At 55.4% G+C, this 26,205-nt stretch overlaps 1 protein-coding gene across 3 annotated transcripts; it reads right to left on the reverse strand.

The window, feature by feature from the left end:
• Positions 1 to 1,375: 1,375 nt before the first annotated feature.
• On the reverse strand, positions 1,376 to 24,813 carry KDM8 (lysine demethylase 8). Of its 3 annotated transcripts, none has more exons than XM_026011051.2 (8): positions 24,643 to 24,810; positions 14,244 to 14,751; positions 12,208 to 12,374; positions 10,910 to 11,042; positions 7,738 to 7,782; positions 2,958 to 3,107; positions 2,165 to 2,218; positions 1,376 to 2,051 (listed from the first exon to the last, which is right to left on the reverse strand). In XM_026011051.2, the coding sequence occupies exons 1-8, from the start codon at positions 24,753 to 24,755 to the stop codon at positions 1,887 to 1,889; spliced, it is 1,335 nt and encodes a 444-aa protein (XP_025866836.2). In that variant the 5' UTR covers positions 24,756 to 24,810; the 3' UTR covers positions 1,376 to 1,886. The 3 variants fall into 3 exon arrangements, with proteins under 3 accessions (XP_025866836.2, XP_025866835.2, XP_025866837.2); XM_026011050.2 differs by having other exon boundaries at positions 2,165 to 2,257; positions 24,643 to 24,808; XM_026011052.2 differs by lacking the exons at positions 1,376 to 2,051; positions 2,165 to 2,218; positions 2,958 to 3,107 and adding an exon at positions 5,773 to 6,422 and having other exon boundaries at positions 24,643 to 24,813.
• Between the last annotated feature and the right edge of the window lie 1,392 nt (positions 24,814 to 26,205).

Here is a 26,205-nt window from a genome sequence, read left to right on the forward strand (position 1 = left end):
CTGTCCCTGTCCCTTCATAGCCCTCACCACCATCTGCATGAATTCACTGCCACCCTCCTCTCCAGACCCTAGGAGACCGCGTGACCTGCCAGGGCAGGGCCACATCTGCTCAAGGCCACGTGTGCCTATCGGGGCAGACCCTGAGCAGACCTCTGCAGCTTGGGTGGGGGTGGGGAGTGGGGGGCTGAGCTGGCCTTGTGCTCGCCCCTCCCTGGCTCTGTGAAGAGCTGGCGGGCACTCTTCCTTTGAGTGGCCTTGAGCCTACCCTCCACAGGGCTGAGGCCAGCCCTTGGCAGCTGCTGTAGCTGGCAGCCTTGGACCCCTGTCCAGAGGGCACCTAAAGATTTTGTCTTTTGCCACTTTAAAAGGGACATTTGTTGGAGACGGCCAGGCCTCTGTATCGTGTTTTAATGCCCGTGTCATCTGGTCCCTAACCTCAGAAGCATGATGTTACAGATGAGAACGATGGCTCGGAGCAGACGTGGGGCCTGGCAGTTGGGAGACCGGAGCCCCACGGCCACCCTCAGGTGGGGAGGGCTGTGGTGCAGGCAGGCCCCTGACTTAAGGGCTTCTGCAGAGCCAGGTGGCCGCCTTTCCTGATGGCCGGTGTGCCGGACACTATTTTCTATTTTATGACCCACTGCCTTCAGCGGCATCAATATTTGGTGTACGTTTTTCATCTGAAAAATTTGGCAGAGAACTATTAATGACGCCAGGTGGGGGAACCAGCGGTCTCCACAAAGAGCCCTCCCTCCACTTCCCGAATAGCCGGCCTCGGCCTCGGCCTGTGCCCTCGGAGCCCTCACCCCACGTGAGTTCCAGCCGTCCTACAGGCTCCACCTGCCCCCATCTGCCTGCTCCAAACCTGGGAGCCCCAAGTGATAAAGCTCAAACGAGCAGCTAAGCGTTCCAGCTGCCCACCGGTGCCTCCCACCCCACTCGGTTACCCAGGGTCCGCGTGTCAGCCAGGCCCGTCCACCTGAGTGGCCAGGCCCCGGCTGCGGGAACTGCACCTCATTGGCTCCTGGAGCTCCGGAGCGAGCCTGTGGGCCCTGGCGCTGACTGCAGGGCCATCTGCTCCCCTGGGGGCAAGGCTATCTGCAAGAGGGGGACCAGGGAGACTGAGGGGCACGACGGGGGTTCCTCGGTGCTGCTGATGGTGGTTTCATGATTCGGGAACTGGCTACTGGGAGGGCGCACACTTGGAAAGCGTCAGGCCATGGGTGTATGATAACAACTAAACCTCCCTGGACTTCCCGCCGTTGGCTGCGCTGGGCTGAGCGCGCCCACAGGACCCTTCCCTTGCCCAGCACCATCTTTCCAGAGTCTGCGTGTTGGGGTGTCCTGTCAGACCCAGTCAGGACAGACCAGTCGGTAGCAATCTTAAGAATTCTTAACATCAGACAGCTACGTTCATGGACCTGCGGGGGCTGTCCACGCACCACCTCTCGAACGTTCTGGCGGGCGCTCCCCGTATTCCACACCATGACCTGATGAGGTACCTGTCCCAACCGTCACGGCAAGTAAGCCGAGGGGCTGGGTTGGAGTCCAGGGAGCCAAGCCCAGATCCCAGCTCTGTCACTGCACATGCTGCTGCCTGTGACTGCAGCACTTCAGGCCTCGGTGCCATGGTCTCCATGGGGTGTCAGCCTGCAGCGTCCTTCTGGGGGCTCGCCCACCTGGCTCTGCTGCCGGCCCCTGGCCTGAAGCGTGCACCTTGCGGGGCCCCCCGCCCGTGTCCGCCCAGCTTGGTCTCCAGCACAGGCTTCATTCAGCACAGGCCAGGTTGGGCTGGTCTCAATGCTGGGACCTGGTGCCAGGCCAGCTGCGGAGCTGGGGACACGTGAAGCCACAGCTGCTGCTTGCGTGTCATCCTTGCACTGTGGCTACGACCACCAGAAGCTGACCGAGAAACTCAAGTCCAGAGCCCGCACGTAATGCCAGTACTGAAGTGGGATAAACAGAATCTCTCCGGGAGACAGGATGCAGGACAGGGACGGGGCCTCGGCAAACCTGGGGAACTTGTCCAGGTCAGGATTCTCCACGTCAACCTGAGGAAAACACGAGCTGTCTCCTGCCCGCCCTCCCGAGACCCAGGGAGGGGCGGGGCATGCTGGTGGGAGGGGGTGAATGTGCAGCGTCACGCAGGGTCCCATGTACCCACCTGGCTCGTGTTATGAAGAAGGTGCGTCTCGTGTGGATATAAAGCCTCGGACTCCTGCGGGGAGTACAGGCGGATGTACTTCCTGCCCATCACCTGGGGGACGGGGACTTGTCACTCTGCTGCCTCCTCCCGCCGAGGGCAGGTCCCGGGACCCACCATCTGCCCATGCCTCTCCTCGCCTTCCCACATGCTGTTCCCCGTACCCAGACTGCCCCATCCCTGCCACGTGCATTCTAGGCTGGGACTAGGATCAGCCTCCACGTACATCACGGATCAGTAACCAGAGAGGCTGGCCGAGTGGCCCATGGTCACCGAGCTGACAGGTGCCAGGGCTGGCGTTGACGCCAAGCAGTGGCTCCTGGGCCCAGCTCACAGCGCCTCTCTAGAGCCTCTGGGCTGGAAGAATGTTCCCGTCTGTTAAATTCTCTGGGTCTCAGGACACACCATCCGGTGGCCGAGAAGCAGTGCCCTATCTGGGGAGAGACTCTGGGACGGGGACGCCGACCTGGTTGAGGTGAAGGCAGGCAGCGTGGGGATGCCCGCTCCGCCCTGAGACAGCGCCCGGCCCTGCTCTGCCCTAGGGACACGGCCAGGATCCCAGGGGCTCCTGGTCCCAGAACCACATCCGGAAGCAGCCCCAGCCAGAGGGAGGGCCCCACAGGGGCCAGATACCATCCCTGTGTTTCCATTTTTGCCCACATCCCTCTCTGGAATTTAAACACAGATAACGTGGCCAGGCCTCATGGGGCTGGGCAGGAGGAGGCAAAGGCTGATGTTCTGAAGCATCTCCCACCTGGACCAGGAAGTTCTGCTGAGGGTCCTGATGAAGGGGGGACACAGTGCCTTGGGGGCCAAACCAGGCATTAATGGTGATCTCTTCCTCCGCCCCGTCGCCCAGGCAGCAGTAGTCGGGGATGCTGATGTCCTGCCTCAGCTCCGGGATCTGTGGGAGTCCAAGCACACGTGGAGGCTGAGCCAGGGCTGGGGGGACACACGAGCCCGCACTCAACAGGCCGTCTCCCAGGAGGGCCAAACACACTGCCTTTTTGGGTAACACCACGACTGCATCTGCATTTTACTGTAGGGGAATTTACAAACCAACTGAAAAAATAAATATACAAGGGTGCCTGGGTGCTCAGTCGGTTGAGTGTCTGACTCTTGATTTACGTCATGATCTCAGGGTCGTGAGATTGGGCCCTGTGTTGGGCTCTGTGCTCAGCAGTGTCTCTTTGTCCCTCTCTCTCTGCTCCTCCCCTAATGTAAGCTCTCTCTCTCACACATAAATAAAAACAATGTTTAAAAAAAAAGAAATATATAATTATTAGTTAAGAGTTACATACAATTTTCTTTCCAGACTTCTCTGCCTATGCATTTTATTTTTGTTTTCTTTTCGAAAAACCTGATAGTACTGTTCTGCACTTAAAAAACCAGCTCGCGATGTTCTGAAGAGTGCAATGTTTTTGAAAACCAAATGAAAAGAAAAACCAGAAAGAAAATGGAATTGGCTATCAAATCTCTGGGAAGGAAGATTTTCCAAAATTGACTAACGAGAAAGCAGCCACTGCGCACACATTTTAAATACGTTCATTAATACAAAGACCAGTAAAGGGAAAAACTTGAACTGTGGTCCGTGAGGGTTAATGTGCTCGTACAAAATAAGAAAAATAATAAGGATCCTGGTACGTAAGTAAGCTACACAAATAATCAAAGGGCAAAAGCCAGATGGTGCGTAGAAATGAATTAGATACAAGGAAGGGGCTGCCGGCTCCCCCGCCCTGGCCACTGTCCCCGGCCGGCTGACAAGAGGTGCTTTCGAACAGCAAGCAGTGGCCCCCCTAGGGTTTTCTTCTGGCCCTGCGTCCTCCCTGGCTGGGGCTGCACCCGGCAAAGGGGGCCGCACCCAGCAGAGTGGTCCCCAGTGCCCCTGCCCAGGGCTGATTGGGGTCCGGACACCCCGGCCCGTGGCCTCCTGAAGGCTAGCCAGGGAGCGCTTTCCTCACCGGCGGATGCCGGCTCGCTCCCGCAGAGGCCAGGCCGCCACAGCCCCGAGCAGCCCCAGACCTCCAAGACTGCCTGCTGCTGGGGCAGGTGGCTCGGAGGCTCGGGGAAATGCCACAGAAACCCAAGTCTGGTCCCTAATGGGTGCCAAGGCGGGGACCCCTCTGCTACTTTCCTCAGGTATTTTGAGAGTGACGTTTCCTTGCTCTGCCCGGGCGGCTGCTGGAAGACCCTGGCCACTCTTTCAATAATAGTGGCTCTGAGTTCAGGATGCTGAGAAGCCACTGATCGATCCCTAGGAGTGGCAGGGGCCTCAGGCTCTTCTGTCTCAGACAGCCTGTGCAGACATACAGAAATGCTGCTATGTCCACTGCTCTGGGGGTAACCTACAAGTTCCCAATCTGGGGGTCCCCGTCCTGTTGGCCAGTGTGGGGGGGTGGGGGTGGCAGGTCCCAAAGGCCTCTGGGAACCTCCTGCTTCTCCACCACCACCAGGCTCAGTGACACTGCACACCTGCTTCTAGCTGGGACTGCATCTGACCCCCTCGCCTCACCTCACCATGGAATGCTCAGAAGCTGACTGGTCCCTGATGACATCAGGATCTCTGAAATGGGACTGGTTGATCAAACGGTGTAATCAGAGCCACTGGCCAAGGATTCAGCCCCCAACCCCCCAAGAGAAGGAATGCTCCCTGGACATGACTGATAATTAAAGGGAAGCCTAGTGTGGTGGCCAAAATCTTCCATGATGGGGGCCCTGGAAGGAAAGGCAGTAAGAGGTTTTAGATGGGAGCCATTGAGCTTGGTGGAGGCAAGAAGGCCCCAGAAAGCAGTGCAGGGCCTGCCAGGTGGTGGTCTGGGCAGCAGAGGTGAAAGCACCCCTCTGGGGAGCTGAGGTGAAGACCCAGGTGGCCGTCCAAAGGCAAAATGTCTTCAGGGGCTTGGTTTGTCTTAAAAACAATGGGGCACTTGGCCTTCCACTTCTAAGACGGCTTCCTCTTGTTCTAGTCAAGTCGAAAATGGCTGCTCTAGGACATGGAGGCTTCGCGGGACCCCTGGGGGTGTGACTGAGGGCAGGGGGCAGGCTGGCCACGCACGTGGGATGGCACAGTAGGGGCCTGCTCCCATAGACTCCCCCTTTCCTTCAGAGAGGGCAGGAGGCAGGATCTCCAAGCCCTAATCCCAGAGGCCCAGCCCAGCCTGGCTCCAGCCCCTTTAGTTCTGGTGTGCAGGGTCCCCTGCCAGGACAGGCAGAGAGAGTAGGCCCCCCGCCCTGGGGCAGACCTGGCACAGTCGTGCCCCATCCCCCCAGATCTTCCCCCTTTGGGGTATGAGCCCCGTCCTGGCCCCGGCCACGTGCTGCCCTGCTGAGCCCCACCGTGGTGTCTGGCCTGGCCCAGGCACCAGCAGAGTCCCTCTTGGATCTCCCGGCTCCCCTGAGCGGGCGCTCAGTCTCAAATCTAGAGTGTTCCTTGACAGCTACTTTTCCCTCAACTCACCTAGCCACCTGCATCCAGGTGTGCCAGCTGTTGGCACCTGTCTGGAACCTGTCAGCTTCCACGGGCATCAGCTCCCCGCCGATTCTGGCAGCAGCCTCCTGGAGGTCCCCTCGCGTCCACAGCTGCCCACCTTCCCTTCCCCTCCAGGATGGGGCCTCGGCCACCTGAGAAACACCCCAACCCTCCCAGCTGCCCAGCGCGTGTCCTGCCTCTTTAGCCCCACCTGCTGCATCCCTCCCCGCCAGGCTCTGGGCCCAGCCCCGCTGCTCCCCTAGCTGGCACGGCCCCCTCTCGGCCCCCTCTCGGCCCCCTCTCGGCTTTGTTTAGACCCACATCAAATACGGCGCTTACAGTGACAACTAGCTTAGACCCAGAACGTACACGGAGAACTCGTGACACTCAGAAGGAGATAAACAACCCAATAAAAAAATGGGCAAACTATCCGCTCCACGGCTGGAGACTGCTCGTCTTTCAGGCCCTCTCCCTCGCCTCCTGGAGACGCCTTCCCTGCCCTGGGCTAGCAAGGACCCTCCTCCCTGCGCAGCCCCCTCCACGCACTGCCTCTGTTCTCCTGGACATGCCCCTCACCAGCTCTGGGGTGGGGGTAGGACAACTCTTCCTTATCCTGCCCCCCACCCCCCACCCCCCGATCCACGGACAGAGTGAAGTGAGGGGGACAGGGAGGGGGTGGACAGAAGGCCTGACTGTTCGACGATCTCCCCGGGATAAGCCCTCAGGTTGTCTCCGCCTAACCAGGCAGCTCTGAAAATGCAGAAGGCAATGGTTCTTCACTTTTTTCCCTCGTTGGGTCTGCGTTTAAAAACAGTCTGTTTCTTCTCATTATGATGAGTGTACCTTGCTCTGCGAACTGCAGAGAGGAGAGAGCCCACACGCCTTCCCGCCCGCAAGCACCGCCCATCTTCTGGGGTACTTCCTCCTGTCCCCACCAGAGCAAAGGTCCCTGTGTACGTGATGGCGCGTCCTTTCTCACTTCCCGCCAGCCAGCCCCTGGGGTCCCATGACCATGTCGTGAGTGAGCACACCCCAGCCCCCCGGGTGCTCAAGGCCCTGGGTGACCCGTGCTGCTACCAGGGTGGGGGCTGAGAGCGATCCTGCATTTCCATCAGCTCCCGGGGCACTGGGAGGCCACGCTGGGGTGCCCCCTTCTTAGGGCCGACAGGTGAGGGAGAAAGAGCCGATGCAGAACTTCTGGCCCCTGGACGCTCTCCCAGGCTCCCCTGAGGGATCTCCTGGGATACCTCCTCTTCCCGGGACCCTCCTGCTCAGAACCTCCCAGGCTCCCTGCTGCCCTGCAGCTAAATCCGAGCCCTTGGTCTGGCCTTCCAGACCAGACCCAGCCCCCCTCCCCCTTCTGGCTCTGCTCTCCTGAATGCACCCTCCCAGGCAGGTGGACTAGGCCAGCGCCCGGGCCTCGGTGCAAGAGGCACCTCTGGCCCCCTGGGCCCCGCTCTGCCTCTCCACCTCGCTTGGAGCCCCCTGAGCTTCTGCTCTCCAGCCAGTCTCTCCTGAGGGTCTTCAATCTGGCCCACCGGGGCTGGGCACCCAGGAAAATGGAACCTGGCGCCTGCCAGACGCCCCAGGCCCAGCCCTGGGGAGACAGCCTCACAGGTGGGCGACTGACATGGGGTGAGGGCAGTGCCGGGACCCCCGGAGAACTCCAGGGCAGGGGAGGCAGCGGCCTGTTCTTGCCGGGTCGGGGCAGAGCCTGCCACCCTGGGACCCATTCCTCAGCTCTGACCACACCCGCTCAGACTTCTGGCTCCCCCCGCCCCTCGCAGGGCCACCTCCGTCCAAGCCATGGCTTCCTCGTCCCCCCACCCCAGGCTCGGGCCCTGGGGTTGGCACGCCTGGTCTGTCCCTGGCCACCCGGCAGCCGCATCTGCTCTCCTGCTGCCCGCTGGGGCGGAGAACACGAGCACCACACCCGGGCCACGAGCACCACACCCGGGCGTGGCCAACGAGGCTGCCAGCCTCCCCTGCCTCCCTCCCTGGGCTCTGAGCCCAGAGGGCTGGAGAGGGTGGGCGGGTCAAGGACGGGGCGTGGTCTCAGACTCACCTGGTCAAAGAGCTGGTGCTGCGCGAGGTACCCGACATCCTTGGGCTAATCCGCAGGAGGGAAACCAGAAGTGACAGAGAAGCCTGGTTAGTTGTGGAGGGACACGCCCCGGGGACTACTGCTCAGGGGCTCTCAGAGCCGGGCGCGGCCCAGCCGCAGGCAGCCACGGCCACAGCCCTCCAGTGGGTTCGCTTGGTCCCCTCTGTGACCCATCTCGGGTGGGGCTGGGGCTCAGGGAGACTCGGGGTCGGGGGCCGCCTCTGCAGGGACTGCCCCGGGCTCAGGCTCCCCCCTGGAAATGAAGAGGCTGCGCGCACACGAGGATTTCTTTTTTCAATAAAAATGGAATCATCTTATGTGTGTTACTTTGAAGTCTTTGTTTCATTTAACGACAACCTCACGAATATCTCCTCAGGTGAGCACACACAGATCTGCGTCATCTTTTTGATGGATTCGTGTTTTATAGCCAGGACCCCCATTAATTCAACTGCCCCGCTCCCCCTGCTGGCAGACAGTCAGATTATTTTGCCAGTGTTCCCACAAACAGCCTAATAGTCTCATCCCCCAAAAGTAGTACAACTGAGTCACGGAGTGTGTACAGTTCAAATTCTAATAGCTTCAGCCAGCTTCTTTTCCCAAAATTCAGCACGTACTGTCTTCCCAGCAAAACCGTGAGTGCCCACTGCCTACGGCCTAGCCTGTACTCCTGGGAGATGGTCACTTTGTGAACATCCATCAGATGGATGACAAGATCCAGCTTTACTAACTGGGCTTCTTGGGAGGTGCGTGTGGGCTCTGGAAGGGTCGGTGTGGGTAGAGCCCCCGGGGGGCTGGCCACCACGCCCCCAGCCACAGCCTGGCTCTCACGGGCTCTGAGGCTCCTCCCCAGGATCCCTTGAGACTCTCTGCTGCCAGCCCTCTCCCTCATTCCCTTCTCTTGCTGACAACCGTGGAAGTCACAACATGCCAGACCCGGTGGGCAGGGCCGGATCTGTGTGATCTCTGCTGTCACGGATGTTCTGGCCCAAAGACACTAAATCAGGTTAATGGGGCACTAACCACGCTGCGCTTAGAGCTTTGTGTTTTACTCTCGCCACGACCCTCTGAGTAAGGCATTAGTAACCTCTAAGTAATCCCAACTAACCCTGACTCACCCACAGTGAGGGCACTGGGCGTTGAGAGGTTAGATGAACAGCCCAGGCCACACAGCCAATGACACAGTGATGGGGTCAACGCTCTTTTTTTTTTTTTTTTAAAGATTTTATTTATTCATGAGAGACACACAGAGAGAGAAGCAGGCTTCATGCAGGGAGCCCGATGTGGGGCTCGATCCCAGGACCCTGGGATCATGTCCTGAGCCAAAGGCAGACACTCAACCACTGAGCCACCAGGCATCTCTGGAGTTAACACTTTTGTACCTGAATCCAAAGCCTGCCTTCCTGCCTACTTGACAAACTGCACCTCTGCTTCTGGCCTCTGCTCCAGGCACTAGACTTCTTTCCAGCAGAGGGAGATGGAGTGAGGCCGCTGCAGCAGGTGTGCTCTGGGGCACGGCTCCCTTCTCCAGGCCCCCAGGTGACGGCGGAGTGAGCAGGAATGGGTGTGGAGGGCAGGAGACACAGTAATGGCAGATGTCTGTGAGCACTGCCAGAGGAGGCCGCAGCCCAGAGAACCGCCCTGGGCCCCGGCAGAGGAGGCCGGACACTTAGGAGTGGAAATGATGGGGGCAGGCAGAGTAATGGTGGGGGTGTGTGTGGGGGTCCCTCAGGAGCTTGCAGTTACAATGCGGAGAAGGCCAATGGGAGAAACTGTCAGCCAGCAGGGTCACCATCCAGACCCTTCGACTGCAGCAGGCCCACGATGAAACCGGATCAGAACTCTCTAGAGGCTGGGCCTGGGGCTGCCTCCAACGTGGGGAGTGTGTGGAAGAGTCGCAGACCACTGATTCGAAATTCCCCAACCTCGGGAAGGACTCTGCTCTCTGGGCCAGGAAGGGTGGCCAGGACCGCGGATGCTGGGTGGACACCCCTCCCCTTAAAGGGTCTGTGCGCCACGTGTGGGCTTCCCTTCTGAGCCCAGAGGAATGGTTTGGGAACTCCAGGGCAGAAAGGCTACATCCTCTGCCTCCAGGACCTCAGGAAAGGGAAGCCACCCCCTGCTCTTACTGTTAAGAATCTGAAATGATAAAGGGCGCCTGGGTGGGTGGCTCAGTCAGTTAAGCGTCTGCCTTCAGCTCAGGTCATGGTCCCAGGGTCCTGGGATCGAGCCCCACATGGGGCTCCCTGCTCAGCAGGGAGTCTGCTTCTTCCTCTCCCTCTGCTCCTCTCCCCTGCTCGTGCTCTCTTTCTCTTTACTTTTTAGTGGTTTTTTTTGAATTTACATTCAATTCGCCAACATATAATGTAACACCCAGTGCTCATAAAATCTTAAAAAATAAAAAAAGAATCTCAACTGATAACACAGCACAGCTGCTTTTGAAAACAGTCTGGCGATTCCTCAAAAACGGTTGAACGCAGAGTCACAGTGTGACCCAGTGATGCCACATCTAGTATACACCTGAGAGAAATGAAAACACATGTCCACACAAAAAGTGGTACAGGAGCGTTCCCAGCGGCGCTCTTCACGGCAGCCAGTGCGCGCCACCCGAACGGCCGTCAGCTGCCACATGAACAAAGTGTGCTGAGCCCACCCAAGGGGATGTTCCCCAGCCTCAGCAGGGAACCGAGTCCTGACACGTGTGACAGCGTGGATGAACCCTGAGGGCATGGTGCCGGAGGCGGCCAGACACAGAAGGCCATGTATCATCCAATTCCGTGTATATACCAGAATTGTCCAGAAACAGCGATTAGCGGGTGTCTGCGGACAGGGGGGCAGCGCAAGAGGGAGCGACTGCTCATGGCCTCGGGACTGAGGAGAATGTTCTGGGATTAGATAGTGGGGCTGGCGGCACTACAGTGTCTTATAAAGACATTAAAAAACCCCACTGAATTCTACCAAAAAAATAATAAATAGAAGGACCTGAAATGAGCCAGTGTTCTGTCTGCCGCGCGGCTGGCCTTTCTTGCCCTGAGCCCCCACTGAGCCCTCTGACCCCTGCTGACCCCTGCAGTGCCCCAGGGTCCTGTGTGCTCCCCACTGCAAGCACTGCAGAAGGGGAGGCGCGACCACATACCTCACTCCTGATGTGTCTGCTGATGAACTCGTTGACCGTCATGAGCGTCTGGGACCACTCCTCATCCGTGTACCTGGAGCCAACTTCCACCGGCACAGTCCGGCAGCCGGCGATTTCTTGGATATACTCCAAACTATGAGACGGAAATGGATGGTCAGCATGGTCGCTTTTGCTGCGACCTGCCGGGCACCTGCCACATGTGCTTCACACTGGCCTCCTCTCGTCCCCACACAACACCACAGGGAAGGGCTGCTATGACCCCCACTCTGCTGGCCACGGCACTGGGCACGGACATGTGGGGTGATGTGCCCACCGGTGCCACGTGGCTTTGCAGAGAGACCCAGGGAGGCCATCTGCCAAGGTTCTTGCTGGGAGGTTCTATCTCCCTGCTGGCCAACGGCCCTGCAGTTCTCACTGCTCACCCTGTCTCGGCGCTGAGAGACCTTCTTTGAGCAAAACAGTAGACAGCACGGCGGGGGTGCTGAAGTGCCTGGGTTCTGAACTCGGGCGGCCTGGCTCTGGCCCTGCCCAGGGACCTTTGGGAAGTTATTGTTTACCCCATTTGTAAAAGAGGGTGATGACAGTACCCATCTCTTAGGACGGGGAAATCAGAGAAAGAGAAAGCATGGCAGGTGCCTACCCTGGTGCTGGTCCGCAGTAAATCACATAATGAACGTTTATGGGGCACTGGCCCCGGCAGCCAGAACTCTTCACATGGCCTCAGCAGGAAGCACTCCCTCCACACCCCACCAGAGCCAGGGGACCTGATCAACTGTCTCAGAGGCCCCTGCTCATCTCATCTCCTAAGCTGTGGCATTATGGCCCCTGTCCAGTGGCCTGACTTGCTCTCATCACCATGCATCTGACGGGGAACCAGGAGCAGAGGTGAGGAGGGAGCAAGCCCAGGAGCCCCGCCGAGAGGGGATAGGACGTGTCTTGGGTTCTCACTTCTGCTCTTGACCTCAGGGCCCCTGGGCGAGTACATGGAACCCCTAAAATCCCGAAAAATGGCATTAACAGACCTAATGCCACAGTGCCAGGTGAGCACACCTGTTTAGAGCAAGTGAGCCGTGGAAGGTGCGGATCCTACAACCCCTGGCACGAGCTTGGGGCACTGCACCTGCAATCCCTGGTTAACCCTTGGCAGTTCCCGCTGGGACCAGTCGGGAAGTGAGCTCGAGGCTGCATTTCCTTGGGATGCAGGGAGGCGGAATTGGAGAGTCTCGGGGCCAGGGGTGTGGGGGTGGAGGCAGGGGCTGGAATAGGCAGAGGGAGCTCCCATACTCAGAGCCACCCACCTCCACCTCTTCATGCACGGCCACTGGTCCGCCACGCCTTCCAAGATCACAGGCCTCCCAGGAACCAAAAAGTACTTCCTGAAATGCTCGAGGGATGGACAGTGAAGCCGGGGGACTGTTCTCTCTGACATCATGTCTGGAACCGAAACAGGGTCGTACCTTGCTTTCTGTTTAAATCAAAACACAATGGTAAAGAGTGCAGAAAAGTCAACATTGGAGGCGTTGGGCTGGGCATCTGCGTCCACAGGAGGCTGGCCTAATCTGTCATTGATCGTGGCAGTTACCACTTATTAGCACTGTCCCTGCGCTGCCTTCTCCGAGTCCTCCCCGGCGACATCCAGGTTTTTTCCTTTACTAGTTCATCTGACGTGTTCCATTATAAAAAGAACAGACGGCTTTTGCTGAAACTCCGCAAGAGGGGAAAAGTTACCACCCCAAATGCCACTTGCTGTAAGAGGACCCTTTCCCAGGACTGTGAGTGCCTGTGATGCGTGTGGCTGCTGACGCCCCAGCAGGAATGCACAGATCAAGCAGCTGAGCCACAGGTCAAGACTCTGTGCGGTCCCGGCCAGGTCGTGTGAGTGGCTGCACCAGAACATGCTCACCCTCTTCCCAGCTGAGTCACTCTCTCGGGCCTCAGTTTCCTCATCTGTTATGCTATTGGGAGAGGGGACCTCCCATGTAGAGTACCCAGGATCACTGGCGGGGGTGGGTGTCTGCTTCCTCTGCCCCCGTGGGCCAGAAACAAGGCCTCGCACTTGTCTGTTCTTGGCCTTGGTATTCCCCCTGCTTTGGTTTTCACACCTGCCCTCATCAAAGAGGCCCTCCCTGCCCACCCTATGTGAGCAAAGCCACCTCCCTCACCTTTCTCACCACAGGGAGATGACGTTCCTCTACAGCCTTCTAGAACTGAGGCTCCAGGAGGAGCGCTTCTGTGTTGTACCCTCAGCGCCTGGCACATCTGGGCCACCGCTAGTGCTCCATAGAGTCGCTAAGTAAACCCCCCTTAAAGGCTTGGGAATGGGGGGTGGGGACGGAGAAGGCACAGAGGGGCCTAGACACTGGGGAGCTGCTGGGAACATGAAGCCAGGCAGACCGAGTCCAGAGCGTGAGCTCCCCCCCATTAGCTACACACGCACCCCAAGGCCACTGACACCACGAGCTCCGTCTTGGGTACGGGGCCACCTCCATGTTCCCTTGGGACGGATGTGGCAAGGGGAAGGGAGCCCCTGGGTCTGAGGACACAGGCACTTGCCCCTGGATCTGCATGTCCACCCTGCTCCTGAAAGGTCAACCAACACACTATGCCGGCGGCCCCCCTGGCATCCTCGGCAGCACCGGGTGGTAAGGAAAACCTCGTCTGCTGACCTCATAGCCAAAAATGGCTACCTCACTGTTCTCACCTTTTTTTTTTTTGTTTAACCACAGAGGAGGTTGAACATTTCCCCACATGCCTATGTAACAGCCCTATTTCCTCCCGGGGAACAGATACACCCAGGGGTTCGTAGGAGAGGGCTGCACGCGTGGGACCTGAGGCCCTGTCTGCACCCACCCTCGGCTCTGCGGGCTATTCTTTGTCGGCCCCAGACATCAGGAGCCACCTACGCCAGGACCTCAAGGCCGGGACCGATCAGCCACGGTGCCAGAAGGCAGCTGCAGGAAATAGGTCGCCCCAACTCAGCAGCACAGAGAGCCAGGCAGCCTGAGACACGGGTGATGCTTCAGCCAGCTGACCACAACAGGCTGCCTGCAGCTCTGGCCCGCACGAGCACCTCGAGCTGCTGCTCTTGGCCACAGGGCTTCCACCCGCCCTCTCTCCTGAAAGGGGCACTGCTTTTGTAGAAAGTGGGGGGAAGAATTGAGAAAACAGACCAAGCCTTTCCATTTCTAAATCGACGGAGATGTTCTTTTCAGCCAGAGGTAAGCATGCCATGAAGGCTCACCCCTGGGGACAGCTGACTCCTTCCTTCTAGAAAAAATGGGGCTGGGGGGGAGGGGCACCTGAGGTGTGGTGAGCGGCAATCTCACCCAGATACCTTCATGCTGGGTGGCTCCTGGGCTGGGCCTGGGCCAGGCCTCTTTCCTGAGCGGAGGTGTGCCTGGAGGATGGCAGCGACTTTAATGAGGATGTCCCCAAGGATGGCCGCACCCATCAGCAGGCCCATGTCACAGACTTTCAGGGCCGCGGCCACTGCGGTGGTGTCCCCGGGCTCCTCGCACAGACACACAGCCTTCAGGAGGCAGCCGAAGGCATAGACGCGGCGCCAGTCCTTGTGCACGTCCCGCCATGGCCCGGTGTTGAGTCTCTCCCAGGAGTAGTCCAGGATGGCCTCGCTGGCCTGCAGGCACTCACTCCGGCGGCCCCCGCAGAAGAGCTCGGCGGCCTCCTGCAGCAGCTGCACCACGCTGCGCTCCACGTTCTCCCCAAGTTCCAGGGCCAGCTCCTCTTTAGTGGGGGGCAGGAGCGCCCGGAGGGCCTCCCGGAGGGCACCGGCTCCTGCCAGGGGCTCTTGGGTGTCTTCAGCCATGGGGCCCTCTACCAGTCTAGTCAGATGAAGGTGGTGGAAGAAGAAAGAACAGTTAGAGCAACAAATCATCTTGCACAACTAAATATTTGTAGATTTTCATAAAATCAAACTGGGGCAGGGGATGGGGAGGGGGAGCTGGCTCTATGATGACATTCACTGGCCAAAATGTCAACCACCGAGCATTAAAAAATAGATACGTTAAAAGGCAATCTACTGAATGAGAGAAGCTATTTGCAAATGGTATAACTGATAAAGGGTTAGTATCCAAAATATATAAAGAACCAACACAACTCAACACTCACAAAACAAACAATCCAATTAAAAAATGCACAGAAGACACGAACAGATATATTTCTCCAAAGAAGACATATGGATGACCAACAGACATGTGAAAAGGATGTTCAACATCACTCATCATCAGGGACATACAAATCAAAACTATAATGAGATTTCACCTCACACCTGTCAGAATGGCTAAAGTCAACAACATAAGAAACAACAGGTGTTGGTGAGGATGCAGAGAAAGGGGAACCCTCTTTCATTCCCATCTTGGTGGGAATGCAAACTGGTGCAGCCACCCTGGAAAGGAGCTTGGAGGTTCCTCAAAATTAAAAATAGAACTATTCTACAACCCAGCAATCCCACTACTGAGTATCGACCCCGCAAAACACAAAAATGCTAAATCAAAGGGATACATGCACCCCCATGTTTACTCAGCATTATTTACAATAGGCGAACTGTGGAAGCAGCTCACGTGTCCATCAACTGATGAGTGGATAAAGAAGATATAGTGTGTGTGCGCACATATGTGTGCATGCGTGTGTGCATGTATGTGATGGAATATTATTCAACCATAAAAAATGAAATCTTGTCATTTGTGATGACATGGATGGAGCTAGAGAATACATTGCTAAGTGAAATATGTCAGTCAGAGAAAGACAAATACTGTATGACCTCACTCATATGTGGTATTTAATAAACAAAGCAAACGAACAAAGGAGAGAAAGAAACCAAGAAACAGACTCTTAACTATAGAGAACAAACTGATGATTACCAGAGGGGAGTGCAGGGAGGGATAGGTGAAATAGGTGATGGGGATTAAAGTGTGCACTTATCATGATGAAAAAAATAATTTTAATAAAGTGATAAAAAAATAAAAAATATATAAAGTTATTTTCCAAAAAGAGAGACCACACAGACTTCCTCCTTTCCGGGCTCCCATGGCTTCCCATTACGTGTCCTTTGTGACAGCATCTCACGTGTCATGATTCTACAGTGGCCTTCTCTGCCAGGTATAAACTGCAGGCAGGGCCCTCGTCTGTCTGGAGTCACCGCGACATTGGGGCACAGTATCAGACTTGCCGTGGGCACTGGATAAGTGTTCAGAGAGGAACATGTACTGTCCTTGTCTGGAATGCCTCCAACACCCTGCCTCTCTGGCAAACTCCTACCCAACCTTTACGGCCCACTCTATATGATGCCCTTTGGGAAGCCTGCCAGGACTCTGACAGTATTGTGTGTCGGACAGCTCCTGACTTTTTTTTTTTTTAATTTTTTTTTTTTTATTTATGATAGTCACAGAGAGAGAGAGAGAGAGAGGCAGAGACACAGGCAGAGGGAGAAGCAGGCTCCAAGCACCGGGAGCCCGATGTGGGACTCGATCCCGGGTCTCCAGGATCGCGCCCTGGGCCAAAGGCAGGCGCCAAACCGCTGTGCCACCCAGGGATCCTGACAGCTCCTGACTTATCTTAACAGCTCTTGTCCCAATGTACTATGAATACTGGCCTACATGTCCGTCTCTCCAATGCTAGCTGGTGAGCTTCTCCAGGGCAAGAACAGGTCTGATTTCTCTGTATTTCCCTAGAGCCCAGCTCATAATAGGCACTCAATTAAGGCTACTGAAGGAATGAGATCTTAACTTCACAGGAAGAAACCTGGAAATACATAAAACCTACAAAGAAAGGAAAAATAGCATAGCTGGTGCTTTTGGTGGGAATATATATGGATGGCAGGCAAGTCCTAATGCAGAAGAGCTAATATGTGATTAGGTTCTCACAGGTTCATAATTGCTCACAACTGATGATTCACCTGTGCTACTATGTGCTAGGTATACGAGCAGTTGTTATATCCCCTATCTCATTTGATGCCAAGAAATAGGGACCATCGTGCTTTTTGCAGAGGCTGTGCTATGCTAGGGGTCAAGGACTTCTCCCGTGGAGGGCCAGAGAATCCACATTTCAGGCCTGGCGGGCGGTAGTCACTGCTGGTACTGCTCTGCAACTGTAGCGTGTATGGTATGTATGAACAGCCATGGCTGCATTCCAATAAAACTTTATTTACAAAAACAAATGACTCCTTCAAGCTCACCGAAATCCACTTCATCTTCTTCCTGGGCCCACAAGACTACATTTCCAAGTCTTCCTTGCAATTAGGTGTGACCAATGTCAGCAATGGAGCCACTTCCAGGCCTGGCCCCTGCACACCTCCTATAAGATTCTCTAAGCTTTCCCTACACACTGGTGGGAAGTGAAGGATTTGGGGGCCGTAGGGGATGACAGAGCCATGGAAGTCACCCAACCAGGCAAAATACACCCCTGCTGGAACGGCTCAGGAGCCAAAAATAACTTGTATCGTTTTGCCGCTAAATGGTCGATGTGTGTTAGAGCAGGTGGCTGGCTCTGACGCAGACAGTCCTATTGTTGAAGAAATGGATGCGCAGACCGCAGAGGGTATTTCTGAGTTTTGTGGCTCAAAATCCTTTTGTCTTTCTTAACACACCTCCGTTTCCTCTTGAGTTTCATCTTGCCCACTGAGGTTGGTCAGGAGGGGTGCTGCCAAGTGGTGAGTACGTGCGCAAAGCTGGGCCACTGAATGGCCTCCCCTGAATGTGAACTTTAAGCAGATCAACTGGACTGGAGACAGCTGGTCTCTTCATTGTCTCCCACTGGCCGCTTCCGGACCAGGGTGTCCTTGCTAAGGCCTCAGGGTGAGCACTCCTGACTCCTAGGTTCCAGGGCCAATTTCCCTCTTGTTCTCTTCCAAGGGGACCCTTCCAGGTTCCATTCATTCTGCGGCCCCAGTGGCCTTCTGATTAGTGTCTTCTTCCTTATGTCAGCCAGGGTTGGCGTCTTTGGTTAAGTGAGAGGACCCTAGTAGGCCCACATAAGTCATCGACACCCAATATCCCCTGGTGGATGGTGAAGGCAAATGGAGACGTGCCTATGATGAAGCCGTATCAGGTGCATCACGCCCTGCGAGGGGGAGAGCCACAATCCCCAGTGGTCCCTGCCTCCTGTTGTTATTAACACCCTTATCCAATTCCCTCCTCCTGGGTGCTGACAGGACCTATAACTGAGTGAGTACACAGAATAATGGTCTTTGCAGATGCCATTAGGAATAAGGACCTTGGCATGGGAAGATTGTCTGGGATCATGTGGGTGGGCCCACCAATTTAATATAGCAGTCCTTGAAAGAATCTTTCCTGTCTAAAGTCATAGTCAGAGGGAGAGGTGATTGCAGAAGGATCAGAGAGATGCTGTGTTGCCGGCTTTGAAGATGGAGGGAGGGGGTCACACACCAAGGAATGTGGAACCCTCTAGAAGCTGGACGAGGCAAAGAAACGGGATTCTCCCTTCCTGGAGCTTCCAGAAGGGAGTGCTGTCCTGCCAAGACCTTGATTTTAGCCCAGTCAGTCCTGTGTTGACCTTCTAACCTAGAGAACCGCAAGCCACCAAGGCTGTGGTAATTTGTCAGAGCAGCAATAAAAAACCATTATGATTTTCTTCTAACCAACAGATGTCCAAGTTTGATACGTGTAGTCATTTTTTATGTTTTGGTTTTGTTTTTTAGCCTAAGATGGCAAAGGTGATGGGATGCCCCTCGATCAGGTTACATGAGATTGTAACTTCCAGGGCGAGCAGACTCTCCCTACTGCCTTCCTGGCTGGCGTGCACCGATGAAGCAACTGGCCATGCTGGACATGTCCACGTGGCAAACATGATGGTGGCTCAGGGCCAACAGTGAGCCAGGAACTGAGGCCCTTGGCCCAACAGCCCCCAGGAACTGAACTGTTCCAACCACCACAGGGGTTTAGATCCTTGTCTAATTGGGCCTTCACATAAGAACTCTGTCCTGACACCCTAATTGGAGCCTTGTGAGATCCTGACACAGACGGCCCCTCTAAGCCACACCCAGACTCTTGACCCAAAGAAACTAAGATAATAAATGTGTTGTTTTAAGCCACTGACTTCATGGTGATGTGTTATATGCTGCAGTAGATAACTAATAAACTCCCCTACCCAGACTTCCCTGACACCCTGGCACTCATCTGTTACCCACACAGCAGAGCGAGAGGAAATACATGGCTTCCTTTAGCACCGTGTATGAGGAAGTCAGCAGTAGGTAGTGAAGACACATGAATGAAGGCTAGAGGTGTGGTCCCTAAAGGTAGGCCGGACAGCCCCTTCCCTACCTCCCGGCTCCATTTCAGCTCATTCCTCCCCAGCTCACGAGGAACAACAGATAGAATAATGGGAGTATTACATGAGTACCTCACGAAACCTCACAACAACCCCGACCCCGTGAAGCCAAGAACATACTTACAGACTAGTTACTGTAAGGCAGGTGTGCTCCAGGCACTTTTTAATTCTTACAGAAACCCTAAGAAAGTATCCTTATCTCCACTTGATAAGGGAGCTACGGCAGAGAACTTAAATGACTTGCCCAAGGCACTCGGCTAGGAAGAGGTGATGCAGAGATGTAAAACTGGGGCCGTCTGGCCCCCACTTCCATGATCTTATATAGGTAAAGGAATGGTGCCATGCCATCTCCAGCCAGCCTGTGACAAAGCTGGGAATTGGGGTGCTCAACCCTCAAGAAGACTCTGTAATGGAGGGATTACTGCCACTTAACAGATGAGAAAATCCTATCACTTCACGACAGGAGAGGACCCGTCTTTCTTGTGTGTCATTATTTCTGAAGTACCTCTTCTGCGGCCTGTCCTAAAGTTGTAGCAATAATGTAGAGCTCTTCTCACTCCGTCTATTCCATGGCTCCCCCACCTTGCCTCTTCCTCTCATTTGATTTGTACCTCACAGCGTAAGTTGGATAGGAAAGTATGTAATCATTTCCCCTACAACCCTATCTTATTTTGTCCAGGGACAAATGAGGTGACTTTACTATGCGCCGTGTCAATGCTCCATGTTTTATGTCCGTCACCTCCTAATCTCATGATGTGTTTATTCCTCCTAATCTCATGATGTGTGGTTTTACAGATACGAACAGTTAAGATTTGGGAGACTAAGCAGCATAGTACGTGGCAGCGTTTACCAGAACACTCTTCAGCTCTCAGGGTGAGGGCTGAATCCATTTCTGGACCTTTATCTCCTAGCTTGGGCCTTGGTGCGCAAGGGGTATCCTTCCCCACTGGCCCCATGAATGATGGGACGGAGAGCCTCGAGGGGCCTGGCCATCACCTGCCAGGATGATTTCTATCTCTAGCCTCCTGGATTTGTAAATGTCTTTGTGTTGGTCTAACAGCCTTCTTGGGAGAGCTGTACAGTCCCACCTTCCAGCACGGCCTTATTTGCTACCCACCCCAAAACTGCATGGGTGCCCATCAACTGGCCTCCCTGGTGGCTTCATGGCTCATCCCCTCCTGGGAGCCACTCATGTGTCTTAGGAAGCAACCTTGAGAAATCTCGAGTATTCAAAAGACCTCATATCTTGCCTTCTCTCAAATGTCTATAAAAAAAAAATTTCCCAGAAGACCACTTATTTGCCTTACTATAAAAATGGCTTCCACTGGGGCCTTACATACCAGCTTTCTAAACTGGTCTCTTAGTGGCCTTAAAAATTGGCTTCCCAGAGGATTTTAAACGGGCTATATAAACTGGTTCCGTGGGATGCAGATTACAGACTTTGTAAAGTGACCTCTCAGGGTGACCTTCTAAAACAGCCCTTCACAGAGCCCACAAAGGCCTTACAGAGTGAGCCTCTCCAGGTGGCCTGGTGTGCTGCTCTGCAAACTGGATTCCCAAGGCGGTCTCGTTTGGTCTCCCCAAACGAGCCTCCCCAGGGAACCTATGGGCTACTCTGCAACAGTCTGGCCTTGGAGAGGGCCTCCTACAGATGGCCATGTCAGATAGCCTTCTGGGAGAGAGCCTCAGGTAGGCTCTACAAAACGGTCTCCTCTTAGCCACATAACACAGCTTTAGGAACTAATTTCTAATCCAGAGTTCCTCAGTGGATAGCCTTACAAAAAGGTCTTTGGAGATACTTATGGTGACACTATGTGACAGAGTTTTCCAGAGGTGGCGATGCGTTCAGGATAGCTCTGAGGTTGTTTTCTAAATGATTTTTTTTCGGATTGACTCTGTATGAGCCTCCAGCATGGCCTCCCAAGGGGCCTCATGATTGACCTTAAAATACGAGCCTCCATGGGGCGCCTGGCTGGCTCAGTCGGTGGAGCGTGGGACTCTTGACCTTGTGGCTATGAGTCTGAGCCCCACGTTGGATGCAGAGATGACTCAAAAATAAAATCTTAGGAAAAAACAAAAAACAACAAACCAGATGGCCTCCCAGAGGGCCTTGCGTTGGCAGCAGAATCAACTTTGCATGAGAAGGTGGCATGCTGGTCATTATCTGAGTAACCTTACAGTAATTCTAATCTTACGGCTTCTCAGAACTTCTCATTATTTAGCCTTCTAAAGAGTTGCCGTATCAAGCAGCCATTGGTGGAGGAGCCACATCCTACTACGTCAGCCTTCCAAAGTAGACTCACAAACGGTTTCAAACACAGGCTTCCTTATACTTTGGGCCCGTGTCTGGGGGTCAGGTGAAACCCAGGCTTTGTCTTAGTTTCACAAACCAACCTATCTCCTGTGGTGTCTTCGGAGCACCAGGAACCAGGCTATGTTCTACTAATTAACCTTCCCGTTAGCTCCTGTTACCATGGGAAGCGGCCTTATGGGACAAAGGGCCTTTGCTGGCTGGGTCAAACACCCTCTTGCTGACTGTAGGAAACTATCTTCTTGAGCAGGTGGCCTCACGTGGGCTACATGCAGCAGCCAGCACACAACCAGCCCTCCACTGAATGTCAGGTATAGGCTACATGAAACCCATCTAAACGGCCTCAAGTCCTGGCTTTACAAATCGGCCTGACATCCCCCATGTATCAGTCTGACAAATAAAGCTTCTTGATAATTATATTAGTTTTCTAGAGAAAGGCATCAGCCTGAGCAGCCTTGTGGCCTGGCTTTATTGACTGGCTTCCCAGAATTGCTCACTGAATTGCTTTCTATAAAAGGTTACACTAAACAGTCTTCCAGGGGGAGGGGGTCAAGAATAGACTGTGAAACAGTATTTCAGAGTGGTATTGCAGATTGGTCTTCAATTTGGCCTCCTAGAGTTCCACAAAAAACGAAAGGGCATAAAGAGAGGTTGTCCAAACAGTCTTCTGGCGGTCAGATATAGGAGGGTTAACTATAGAATATTTCTGACAAACCAGGATGTTAAATATAGGCCTTTTTTTTGGCTTGGCATACATTTTTCTCTTGTAAAATCTTTTATTCTCACGATTTTCTCCAATGTTTTCTTTTTTAAAAGATTTTTATTTATTTATTCATGAGACACCAAAAGGCAGAGACACAGGCAGAGGGAGAAGCAGGCTCTGTGCGGGAGCCTGATGCGGTACTCGATCTCAGGACTCTAGGATCATGACCTGAGCCAAAGGCAGACACTCAACCACTGAGCCACTCAGGTGTCCCTCCAATGCTGTTTTTCATTGCTTGTAACTTTCACTTCTGTAAGCAGGAATTTTCATTTTACACAAGCTGAGCATCTGGAGTGTTATTAGTAGCTTTCTTTCGCGTATATGTAAATTTCAGTATTTATTTAATATTGCCTAAGTATTTACAATTTAGGACTGGACAAGTCAGAAACTAGGGTTATTCCAGGCCAACTGAGAGGTATGCTCACCCTAATTACAGGCCATATGAAAAAGCTCGAGGGGCCTTATATCATCACGTTAAAGTCAGTCTCCTAAACTCCAACAGGTATTAGCCTAGAGACCTCATGTTGGTTATAGACTTTTTTTTGAAGTGAGGGTGCAGGTGTCAGGTACAGAAACAGCCGGAGTGGTCTTTGTGTCCTGCCTTTGTAAACGGACTTTTGAGTGCCAACATGGAACAGCTTTCAGCGGGAGGTCAGGTACAGGTCCCATAGAATAGCTTCTCTTGGTGGGCTGTGTCTTGGCTTCTTCTTTTTTTTAATATATATATATGTATATATTTTATTGGAGTTCAATTTGCCAACATATAGCATAACACCCAGTGCTCATCCTGCCAAGTGTGTCTTGGCTTCTTATAAAAAGCCTTCCTGTTGATACATGAAGCGATACTCTTGGCATGGGGGTCACGTAAAGGTTGTATGAACTAACCTTTGTAAATCCGCCTAATGCGAACGTTGTAAAAGGCTTCTTGTCGGTTGTATGAAACACAAAGGAGATGAGCAGAGGCTCTATGAAGCCTGCACTCACTTCCTAGATCCACCATCCGCAGGGAGCACATCACCTAAGTAAGCCGGCCTTCCGTCGGCGGACAGCCCGAGTGGGTTCCGCTGGTTGCAAAATAAAGCCTCCTGAGGTCACCAGTCACATCCCAGAATTCTCTCTTAAATTATCTTTAAAAACCTACAGCAGGGATCCCCGGGTGGCTCAGCGGTTGAGCGTCTGCCTTGGGCCCAGGGCGTGATCCTGGAGTCCCGGGATCGAGTCCCGCGTCGGGCTCCCTGCATGGAGCCTGCTTCTCTCATGAATAAATATCCCGGGGTAGTCCCCTAAGCGGCTCCTCGGGGAACCTCGGCAGGCCTGGCAGCGGGCGTGGGGCGCGGGGCGTGGGGCGCGGGTCAGAGAACGCCACCCCGGCCCGGAGGGCTCACCCAGGCCTCGGGCTGACCCCAGCCGCCGAGGTCACGAGCAGAGCAGCCTCTATCCGGCTTCTGGGGACAGGCTGCCCAGCGGGTTCTGCAATCTCTCCCACTGTACTGCGGCACCATTCAGCCGCGAAAGTCGTGCGGAAGACCCCAGGAGCTCCCCGGGGAGCTTGGGGAAGCTTTCCGGAGAGGTCCGCGGACACCTGGCCGGCCGGAGTACCTCCCGCGGCCTCCTCGGGGGTCGGGGGTCGGCGGTCGGGGGTCGGCGCGGCCCCACAGCTGCCTCCCCGACCTCGGGGCTGCGGGGCACACCGACCCACCTCCGCGGGACACCTGCGCGCGGCCGTTACCTGCCGACCCGGAAACCCCCGCCCTCCAGGTGCGCCACACCAACCCGGCACCCGAGGCCTCACGCCCCTTCCATTCCCGGGCCGCCACTGCTCGCGGCCCACCCCCGGTGTGCAGCCCGCCCCGCTCCAGGCCGACGACCAAGTAGATTCGGCCCGAAAGCGACCGCAGGGAGCTAGATACCGGCCGAGGGAATAAAAACTCGCGCAGGCGTATTAGCGTTGCACCGACGGGGACCGTGCCCTGGCCCCGGGAACTGCGCAGGCGCACATCCCCCCCCCGCCCCCGGGAAGGCCTCACGCATGCGCAAAACGAAACGACAGGCGAAAGGTGAGCATCACGCACGCGCGGGGCCTACACTCCCCTCCCCCCACGCAGCGCGGGAAAGCTGGAGAGCCGCACAGCGGCGTTGTCACGGCGCATGCGCCGACTCTGTTTTCCCTTCCCACTCACGCCCCAGAGACGCTACTTGACAGAGCGGCCCCGGGGCTTTCCAAGGCGCACGCGCGAGGCCGTCTTTCCCGCCCCCCCCCGCCCCCGCTTCGGCTTTAACACTGCGCCTGCGCGGTCCTTCCCTCCCCTTCTGAAGAGCCGGAGCCGTCCGCCCTCTGGAGCTGCTCACGCTCACCTGTCTCGAGTACGGGTGGTGTCGAGTTGCCCGGAGGCTGGCGACCACTTGTTCGGTTTGGTCGGAACTCTCCGGCCCTCTCCTCCGCCCGGGTAGTCAGGCTTGCCGGGCATCGATCACTCGGTGCTCGTCTGAGCAGCACGGGGTGCCTAGCCGAGCGCCGAGCTGTGGATGCCGCGGCCCCGCCCCCGCCCGCCCTCGGCCCCGCCCCCGGCCCCTAGTGTTTCCGAGACCCGCGGGGGCCGGCTGCCAGCAAGGGTGCGGGCCTTCTCTCCGGTCTCTCCTCCCTCCTGGGGTCACCTGCGAGCTCCTCAGCTCTGATAACTTCCTGAGCTCGTCAGCTTCGCGCCCGCCGTTGCATCTAAGCCATGCAACTAAGATGATTCGTGTTCCTGGTTTGCAGAGAGGTCAGCCCGTGCCCAGCGGCTTACAGAGCCCCAAATCCTGGTGCTTTGAGAAAGTCCCAGATCCTCCGTTTGAACCCGCAGGTGCTGCATCTGCGGCCCATGGCAGTGAGAAGGCCCTGGGCTCCAGTGGGGAAGCCAGATTCCTCACTCTTGCCGCCACGGCCCTGACTTGGACCTTGACCCTGACCTTGACCCTGACCCTGACCCCGAGGGGGTGGGCACCACGGAGACTTTGGGTTTCCAGCGCTTGGCCTGTGGCTTCCAGGGACCCAGGCCCTTTGAGGCCTTGAACAGAAGCAGCGGAAAGTTCTGCTCGTCCTGGGCCTGCAGTGCGAGGGGGAAAGAGAAGGGAATTTATTTCCTGGCCTCAAAAAAATATTCATGACACCTGTCAAAGATGGTAGGGCAGACTGCGTCCCCCTGCAGGGGCGGGTTGTGGTAGAGAAGCGGGATACAACTCCACGTATGCGGAGACAGGTGCAGATTTATAGCCAAGGAGCAAGCAGGGTCAGTGGATGGGGAATTACTGAGAGACAGCCTCAGGGTAAGGGGAATTCTGCTAAATCGATGGCCTGGGCCAGCGTCATTGGACAGCAAGGGTAGAGGATAAAGAATTAGATCAGATGTGAACGGTTGGGGGGAGGATTTGCTGAGCTGACCCAACAGGAGCCTTGAAAAGATTGGACTCAACAGGGGCACCTGGGTGACTCAGCAATTGATTTTTTTTTTTTAATTTATTTATGATAGTCATATATAGAGAGAGAGGCAGAGACAAGGGAGAAGCAGGCTCCATGCACCGGGAGCCCGACATGGGATTCGATCCCGGGTCTCCAGGATCGCGCCCTGGGCCAAAGGCAGGCGCCAAACCGCTGCACCACCCAGGGATCCCCTGACTCAGCAATTGAATGTCTGCCTTCAGCTCAGGTCATGATCCTGAAGTCCCAGGATCGAGTCCCGCATCAGGGTCCCCGCAGGGAGTCTGCTTCTCCCTCTGCCTGTGTCCCTGCCTCTTTCTCTCTGTGTCTCTCATGAATAAATTTAAAAAAAAATTGGACTCAACAAACTGAGGACAGTGTCCCAGGTCAAGGCCTAGTCAGAGAAAGGAATCAGAAGAGCCTTAGTTCAAGGAGGGAGTCTTTGTCACTGCTCACCAGGG

This window comes from Vulpes vulpes, chromosome 3 (genome assembly GCF_048418805.1).
Source record: "Vulpes vulpes isolate BD-2025 chromosome 3, VulVul3, whole genome shotgun sequence".
NCBI lineage: Eukaryota > Metazoa > Chordata > Mammalia > Carnivora > Canidae > Vulpes > Vulpes vulpes.

Bases quoted from the DNA above. Each gene is read 5' to 3' on its own strand.
- KDM8 (XM_026011050.2), bottom strand. From the start codon at position 24,755: ATGCCCGGCAAGCCTGACTACCCGGGCGGAGGAGAGGGCCGGAGAGTT. The intron at 11,043-12,207 runs GTGGGTGGCTCT...TCCGTCTCATAG, and splicing joins CCGTGCATGAAGAGGTGGAG to TTTGGAGTATATCCAAGAAA. The intron at 2,258-2,957 runs GTGGGAGATGCT...CCCGTCCCCCAG, and splicing joins AGCAGAACTTCCTGGTCCAG to GTGATGGGCAGGAAGTACAT.